This window comes from Molothrus ater, chromosome 9 (assembly GCF_012460135.2).
Source record: "Molothrus ater isolate BHLD 08-10-18 breed brown headed cowbird chromosome 9, BPBGC_Mater_1.1, whole genome shotgun sequence".
Lineage (NCBI taxonomy): Eukaryota > Metazoa > Chordata > Aves > Passeriformes > Icteridae > Molothrus > Molothrus ater.
Genome location: NC_050486.2, coordinates 22644708 through 22653369, shown reverse-complemented (window position 1 = coordinate 22653369; position 8662 = coordinate 22644708). Strand labels below are relative to the sequence as shown.

Here is an 8662-nt window from a genome sequence, read left to right as displayed (position 1 = left end):
TCAGAAAATCTTCTTCAAATGCAGGTGTATCCCATTGCTGGACCTGAGGACGATCTGTGGTATCATTATGGGAAGCTTGGATGGGTCTGGGTAGAGCTCAAAGCGCTGCAGGGTCAATGCCAGGGCCACCTTCAGCTCATTCATGGCAAACTGCTGCCCAATGCAGTTCCTGCAGGGAGGGGACACATGGACACATGCTCTGATTGCTGCCTTTGGCCCCAGCCACCCCCAAGCCGGACTCACCCCATGTGAGAGCTGGGGCACCTCCAGCTCCTGTGAGGATGACACTACAGCTTATCTAGTAAGCCCCTTGACGCACCCAGCTCTGTGGTGGGGTATTGCTATTTATTTTATTATTAAACATTGAAGAAAGATATGAGACTGAGAGAACAGGGTCTTACTTCACTAGGAAGTGTAGCCAGGATCCAGATAAAAGCCCAGACACCTCCAAAAGGTCATTTCTGGCTCTGTGAGGTGATCCTCTTGCAAGCTACTGAGGCCTCATTATCCTACATCTATTGATACAGCATGGGACCCATGGAGACTTGGCCCCCTTGGCTTTGAGGCACTCTGGGACTCACCCCTAAACAAGGGGGTGGTGTTCCCAATGCAGGCAACAGAAAATCTAAACATCTCCACAAAGCCACAGGAAAAAATGTGTGAAATCCTACAGTGACCACAGAGCTGATGGAGCATGGAAATCCTGTTAGAGGAGATCCTGTTATGGAAAGCCTGCTTGAGTTGGCCAAGCCAGCCTGGCTTGTGGAGACTGAGGGAGGACTGGCCTTAGGAGCTCGCATCTGAGCTAGGTCTCACATGCAAGGCAGCCTGAGAGGAAGGAGAGGGATGAAGGATCTCCCACCTGGATCCAGCAGAGAAAGGCATGAAAGCATGGGAGTGCCTCTGTGCTGACTTCTCTGGAGAAAACCTCAGGGGATCAAAAACCTGTGGGAGCAACAAGGACCATCTGGTCAGTGTCTGGTGCGATCTGAGCAGCACCAGGTCCTTCCCTGGTGCCCAGGTTAGGGCTGGATGTGGCCTCTGCTCCTCCTGGGGGAGCTGCAGATGGCAGTCATCTCTCTACAAAGCCACTGAGTGGATCCTCCCCTTGGACATGCCCAGGTCACCCACTGCAATGCCCAAGGTGCCTGCAGGGGTTTTCTCATCCATTCCAGGATCCCTCCATTCCAGAGATGCCTGATCCTGGCTCTCCAGACAGCCTGGAGAGAGGCAGCTATGCAGCCTTCTTGAAACTTTCCAGTTATGTCTTGAAGCCTCTAAAATTTCCTCTTCAAATCACACACTCTCTTGTGGGGCTTGGGAATTGTCATACCATTCTAAATGTGTACAGGGCAACTGGAAGCAGCCAGAGCATCTCTGTGTCCCCATGCACAAAGAGAGACTGTTGAACACCCTTTCCCAGCCCTTTGTCATGTTCAAAGCCTTTGGGGCGTTTGGTGACTCGATTGAACTTTGTATTTAGATGTGGACTGTTAGAATGACAAGGGGAAAATAAAAAAAGCATAGCAGGGAAGCACAGGCTGCCTTCTTCAAGGAATCTGGGCTCAGAGACCATCCTCCCTTTCTTGTTATCAAGGTGAAATACCTCAGGGTCCTCCCACACATCCCGGTTCCTGTGAATAGCAAATATGCTCAATCCAACCTGGCAGCCTGTAAAAAGAAAAGTGAGGAAAAGCTCATGACAGCTCAGAGTGAAAATGCAGGAGAGGTGTTTTTGGGATGCTCTCCCTCCCTGGGCTCTGCAGGGGCTGTTGCAGGAGATCTGGCAGGGATCTCCTGAGCACCTCACACATCAAAAACAAAGATCTCAGAGCTGGGTCCCTTTTTTTTCTATCAGTGTGTCACTTTCACTTGGCCAGGAACAACACTCCACAGTCCCCTCTGAGCTCTGGAGCACATCCTTGGACTCTGCCTGGCCACCCTTTCCAGGCTCACTGTGGGAGCAAGCTGTGATAGCTCCATACAGCTACAGGGAGAGAAGGGAGTCTGGAAGACCCTCCAGCCCCTCCACACAGAGCAAGGAAGGCCCCCTTGTCACAGACAGCAGCATGAAGCATGGACAAACTCAACAGACCTGCTGGCAAGCTGCGTCCATCAGGAAATGTCACGGGTTTGGAGAGCTCTCGGGACACACCAGCAACGGGCGGGAACAGGCGTAGGCTCTCTTTGATGCACATCGTGGTGTAGGTCATCTTCCCAAGATCCTCCCTGAAAGCAAACTTGCTGAGGATGCACTCAATCCCTTTGTCTATGTCATTGACAAAGGTGTTACTGGTCTGTCCCAGTACAGACCCCTGGGGGAAACCACTTGTCACTGATCTGGACAATTGGCCACCACCCACTGGATGCCACCTTCCAAACAATCCCTCAACTACTGAACAGTCCACCCATCAAATCCTTCTCCCTCCAATTTAGGGAGAAGAATGCTGGGGGGAACTATGTCCAAGACCTTCAAGGGTAAATTAAAAGAGTTCAAGATGAAGGAGTAAGAAGGCCTATCTCACCACTCAATGGTGTCTCTGTCCCCCAGGATGCCCTGGATCTCCTCCCTGCAGCGCTGCTGGTGCTCAGGGTGCAGTGACATGCAGTAGAAGAGCCAGGAGATGCCACTGGCTGTCGTGTCATGGCCCTCAAACATGAAGGTGTCCACCTCAGCACGCAGGTCCTCATCGGACAGTCCAACTCCATTCTCATCCTAAGAAAGAGGAGAGCATGTCATTCCCAAGCACGCAGGTCTTTTGTTTTTATACCCAAAGGACTTGTATGATTTGGTGTCTCTTGTGCTCCCCTTCTTGTGCTGATGCCCCCTCGGTGCCACACAGTTCTGTTCTTTGGCATTTGGTGCAATCATCTCAAACACTTACCTTGCTACAAAGAAGAATGTCCAGAAAATCCAGGTGCTTCTTCTTCTGGATCTTTTCAAACTCCTTCTCATTGGAGAGCAACACCTTTCTTTCTTTTATTACCTGATCTGCACAGAGGAGAGATCAGATCTGTGCATCCTGTCCCTCCAGAGCACCCTCATGTGCTTGGCTGCTCAGCCATCAGCTTGGACTCTGTTTAAGGTGTAACCCTCTGGCCAGTCCATGCTGTAACCCCACTCTGAGCCACTCCAGGGGGCAAGCGGCAGAGAGGTTCAGCTGGGAGACAGGGCTGGGAGAAAGGGGCAGGAATACCTGTGTGGGTATGGGCCAGCTTGCAGGCGTCCTGAAACGCGCGGCCATTGCGAGTGAAGTTGTAGAAGGCAACCTTGAAGGGAAAATTCCGGATCCTATCGCTCAGGAGGTAGCTCAGGTCAAAAACAGCTCTAATATAATAGTTGGAGTTGCTGTAAGGAGGCAGAGGTCAGCAAAATGAGTGGTGAAACAGGAGCACTCACTTTCCCAGGGTTTGGAAACTCAGGCACCGACCTCTGAGTCTGACAGTTGGAATTAAAGCTGAAGGCACATTTCATGATGCTGTCTAGTGTCATCAAGCTGACATCCTGAAAGAGCTCCACTGACCTCCTCTCTGTGATCCTCTTGTCCCATTTATCCTGGAGGAAGAGCCAGGGTAAGGAGAGACAGACCACCATCTGTGGTCAGGTCTTTTTTCCTGTCCCTCTTCCCAGATCCACACTGCTAATTGCTTTCTTTTCTGGAAGCAGAGGCCCTAGCTCATTATATTCTGTGAATCTAATCTAACTCTCTGTGCATTTCTTTTCCCAGGTACGAAAGGATGCACATCAGGGTATGAAAGGATATCCTTACAGTGGTTGATTTTATTGGCAAACAAAGAGAAAGAATAAGTGGAATGTCCAAAGGAAGGTGAGGAGAGCAATTTCAGAACTCCAAAACTACTCCAAAAATTCAGTGAAAGTAGAAACTCTAAGTGCTGTCTCTTTCTCTTACTCATTTTTTATTTTCACTGTTTCACGGCTGAAAGGTGAAAGTAGCAGGAGTGGGGATTCTTACCAGCATCACTTTGACTGAGTCTGACATCAGGGTCACGTAAGATTTCAGCACATCGTAGTGAAAGGCTGGGGTGAGCATCTTCCTGTGCTGGAACCATTTGCTTCCTTCCAAGATCAGCAGTCCCTTCCCTGAAGCACAAAGAGCAAAGGCACAATCAGTTCCTGCAGGCCCTGATCACAGCTCTGACAGCCTTACTACTGCTTTTGCCTTACCAATCCAGGGAACTAGGAGTTTGTAGACTGCACTAGCCTTGGGATCTGTAACATGGAACAAACATAGAAATGCATGAATAACTGATGAATTCAACACAACAAAAGAGAAAATTCAGGATAAATTTGCATTAGATTTTGCCCTCTAAATCACATGATAGAATTAATCTCATTTAAATACTGTACCACCAGAGGTTGAGTTTAAAAGTGATCGTCTACAATTATGACTGCAGAGGACTTGAAAAAACAGGGAAAGTTACAACAAGAAAATGTGTGTGGAAAAGAAACAGCCATGGCAAATTCCAAAACTGAGAACAATGGGTGGGAGTTACTGGGGAAGGCCATGTATGTACCACTGATATGATGCACAGAAGGGAGCAGAGGGGAAGACTTAAGATGCTTTCTGAGAGCCATTGCCATGATAGCTCACACTTTTACTGGGAAATACAAATATTGTGGTGGTAGAAGCCGTAAGAGACAGTAAGACAGATGACCCTCAAACTGGGAACTGACAGGAAACTGGAAGGAACAGGCACCTGGTCTCTGTTTTGCACAGGAATACACACTGCTGCATGAAATCTGGGGCAGCCTGGGAGTGTGTGAAAGAGGAGCAAAAGAAGAATTGCAATAGCTGTGAAGGAAACTGGCAGAGGGGATAACTCCAGGCAAGTTTCCCAGTATTTTCTTGGTAGGAAAGTGTCAAAGACTTCTCAGAACTGGAGGCAGAGACTCACCTGCTCGGCCAAGTATGGTTTTGGCATATTCAGGATGGTGAATGATTATAGATGGCTCGACTGGTCCAAACCATCTGGGAAAGGCATAGGGATATTCTTCTCCCCATGACACTACTTGGTGTAAAAAATTTTCAGATTTTAACTGCAATGAGAGTTAATCAGGGATTAATAAAGGCAGAAAAAGAGGGGCATGCCAGGGAGAGTAGAATTCTCCATTGGGAAATGAAGGAAGAGTGGGTGGACTTGCCACACAGGGGCTTTTATGCTGCAGGTGGAGGAGAGGAGGAGCATTGCAAAGGGACTGTGCACAAGAGGCAAAGCTGCCTGAGCCACCAAATCCCTGCAGCACAAGACAGCTCCATGGAGAGTCCCTTGCTGGGCTGGTGGTATCTGAGACTCTTTAGGATGGCCTGGGCTTGGAACAGCTCCATGTTGCATTTGGGGGCTGCAGCTGGCACAGGCAATGCCAGGATGTCTGGTGGACAGGCCAGGAGGACCAAAGCTGTCACACCCCTGTCCCCCAATTTCAGCAGTGCAAGGTGGGCATGCAGTGTGAAAGCAAAGCATCTGCACTATAGCCTGATGAAAATGGCTGCATTAAAACACCCTGCTTTTGTGGCCATGTCTTCTTCAGCAGCTATAGGGTAAGACACTCCTTTTGGTAGAAGGTTTAATGTAGCAAAGAGACAATAATTATGATTGCTCATATTTAAATAACTTTATGGAAGTCCCATGACTCTTTGTTTAACTACATGATTGAAAAACCATGATGTTTTTTGCTAAATGATGCACACCATATATCCAGCACCCTTTTCTCCTGCCCTGCAGAAGCCTTGGCATTCCCTGCACAGAAGTTTTCTCCTGTAGGAAGAGACAGGAGCAGGTCACAGGCACACCCCATCCAGTCCTTCTCCATCCTGACTGATACCTTGCACAGCTGGGACAAACCCACCCTGACTGAGCCCAGCTATCCTTACCAGGTGATTGTGGCCATAGAGCCAGTGTTTCGGGGGGCCAGGGAATGCCTCCAGAGCTTTGATGAGCTTCTTCCGCTCCCAGTAGAACTGGAGCACCTTCAGCAGCACAAAGGCTGCACCAAGCAGCACAGACAGCTGCAGGAGGGCAGCAGAAGGTCTGGTTATGTTGTCCAGCAGAGATGCCATGCTGGGCCAGGACGCTGCCTTCTCCTCCCTGTTTCTCACCAGCTCCTCTCACACCTGAGCCAGGTGGGGAGCTCAGTGCAGGTGAAAATCCTCTCCCTCCTCCTCTGCGGGAGCTGAGCCTGGTGAAGTGGAGCTGGCAGCAATTTATAGCTGCTGGAACATCAGGGCAAGCATTGCGTCAGCTCGGCCGGCAGCCAGTGCACTCAGTCCCCCTTTGACCTGCTTTCTGCAGCCTGTCCCTGCGACCCTGGACAACAACCAGCACCTGAATATTCCCTGCTTTTGCTGAAGTCCCAGCAGTGCTGTCACACCCACCCATGTGGGAACCCAGGACATCCCTCTGGCTGTCCAGGATGGCCAAGACCCCTGCCAGGGAGCTCAGGAGCCCTGGCACAGAGCCCAAAACATCTGTGGTTTCAATTATGACCCGTGGAGCAAATTACCAACCTTATATGAAGATCTGCAAGCCACAACAGTTTAGGTAGAAAAATAGTGAAGTTATCATGGGGTGAAAAAGTAGATTTTGGGGTTTCTAGAATGGGGATCCAGGGGGCAAGATGGAGGGATCTGGGCATGTCCAGCCTTTCTCCTTCTGCTTCTTGGCCTCCATCTTCTGCTGTGATGTTGGCACTTTTAGATTGGTTTAGAGTAGAAGCTCACTGTCTAACATAGGGGATAGGTATTGGAAAGTAATTGTAAATATTGTACATGTAGCTTTTAGTATAAAGAGATAACACTGCCCCAGGGGCAGGCAGTGTGCCTGGACTGTCCTGCTGGATGGACCTTGGCAGGGCAGGAGAAAATTTTTTATAGATAAAATACAATAAACAACTCTGAGACTGAGAACTGAAGAGCTCCAACTCCTTCTTCAAGCACTCAGGCTGGGAAAAGAAACTTTTAACATTTCTTGGGGTCACTTTGACCAGCTAAAGATCCTGAGAGACCCACAGTCCTCCATGCCCAGGTGGATGAAGCCAGAGGAGGGAGGAGGTGAGATGCAGGCAGGCTGGGGCTCTGGCTGGGCTCTGTGCTGCCCTCAGAGGGCTCAGGTGTAGAAGCTTTCATTTGCCCACTGGAAGTGAGGAGCACACAGGCCACATCTTCTCCATGAGTGGCTGCATGGGGTCAGCCACCTGCACCTGTGAAAGCACTGCCCTACTTGAATAGGGTACTACTACCTTAGGCAGAACATACCCTGCTTTGCAGTATCCCTGAGATTCAAGAAACTTGCTGAAAATCTACCACTAAGACAATCTACCCTAAAACAAAAACTGTTGGAATTTACAAAAGTACTAGTGACTGAAACTCCTCGATGTCAAGAAACTTGAAAGACATTTAAAACATCAACTTGCATGAGATGGTTGTAAGCCAGAGAATGGGCAACACTCCAGCAGCACATAAGGGATGAGGCCCTGCTCCCCAAGGGCTCCTTCCACGGACAAGCCAGGACACAAAACTGCTGTCCAGAGGAGTCACCATGGCCAGTAGATGAGGCAAGGAGAGGAAAAGCTGCAGAGCAGTGGGGTGAGCTGCAGCAAGGTTGAGAGCACATGATGGGGAGGTGTGATGGCAGGGCCATGCTCCCTCTACAGCCCTGGTGAGCCCTCCTTCCTCTGCCCACATGGCATCTCACCTTCTCAAAAGGGCTCTGCATCTTTGCATTTACCTCTCCAATACAGTGCTCGGTTGGGCCCAGGTAGGACCCTCCTTGCAATCCCTGTGCAGATCCTGCTGCTTACCTGGGTTCCCACCCCATAGGCCCAGAAACCTGGAATGACAATGGGAAGTTGGTGGAGAGCTGGGGCTGGAAATCTGACATGTGTGGGTGACTTCCATGCATATTGTAAAAATCAGGATCCCCAGATGGGCTGAAATAATGTCCCATTTGTGTCTTGGGATATTATGAGGATCAAATGTATTATCAGCTGTGGAGGCTGATAGTCTGATAGGCTACAACACAGGGGCTGCTGAACTCTGTGAGTGCTTCCTTTCAATGTAACACATCTCTGAGACAGAGAACTTCTGATATTTGGGCACTTCCCTTTAGTTTTTAGTCTAAAATACGCCAATACGTCCCACATTTTCTGCTTGTAGGGTCATCTTGCTGGAAAAACCACTGTTTATCTGAGGTTCATTGTCATTGCCTTGGAGAACATCCCTGGCAGGCACTACGCTGAGCAGCGTTACCTTTTCACACACTTGGCCATCCTCATGGAAATTAGTGTATCTCTTTGTACTGAACCAGCTGTGTCTGTGTGAAAGTTCAGGGCAGAGTTAAAGGTTGATCTTTAGGAGGCAGAATGCTGTAATCAAGTTAGGCATGTCTTAGGGAGGGCTTTGGGTATAGCCAGAGCATCAGGGACCCACTTTGACACGACAAACTCTCTTGTGAAGACCTGCAGAACGTTCATAAATATTATGATGCTGTGTAGTTGATCCCTCACAAGCTCTGCACAAGGAAAAGAGGGATATGTGATGGTAGAGCCTTTGATCAGTGCCAGTGGAGCTGTTTGGAATGTCTGGTGGTACCTACATCATTATCAGACTGACCCATCCGGATTTGGCTGGCACCTTTCAGCAAT

General features: G+C 49.3%; 1 protein-coding gene across 1 annotated transcript; it reads right to left on the bottom strand.

The window, feature by feature from the left end:
* On the bottom strand, positions 1–6080 carry LOC118689559 (cytochrome P450 4A6-like). The gene is made up of 12 exons (XM_036387900.1): positions 5895–6080; positions 4918–5059; positions 4187–4231; positions 3975–4102; positions 3432–3556; positions 3198–3349; positions 2886–2992; positions 2526–2716; positions 2096–2229; positions 1607–1671; positions 863–945; positions 1–169 (listed from the first exon to the last, which is right to left on the bottom strand). The coding sequence occupies exons 1-12, from the start codon at positions 6078–6080 to the stop codon at positions 1–3; spliced, it is 1527 nt and encodes a 508-aa protein (XP_036243793.1).
* Between the last annotated feature and the right edge of the window lie 2582 nt (positions 6081–8662).

Bases quoted from the DNA above. Each gene is read 5' to 3' on its own strand.
- LOC118689559 (XM_036387900.1), bottom strand. From the start codon at position 6,080: ATGGCATCTCTGCTGGACAACATAACCAGACCTTCTGCTGCCCTCCTG. The intron at 4,103-4,186 runs GTAAGGCAAAAG...TTTGTGCTTCAG, and splicing joins ACTCCTAGTTCCCTGGATTG to GGAAGGGACTGCTGATCTTG. The intron at 170-862 runs GTGGGAGATCCT...CCCTCCCTGCAG, and splicing joins CCTTTCTCTGCTGGATCCAG to GAACTGCATTGGGCAGCAGT.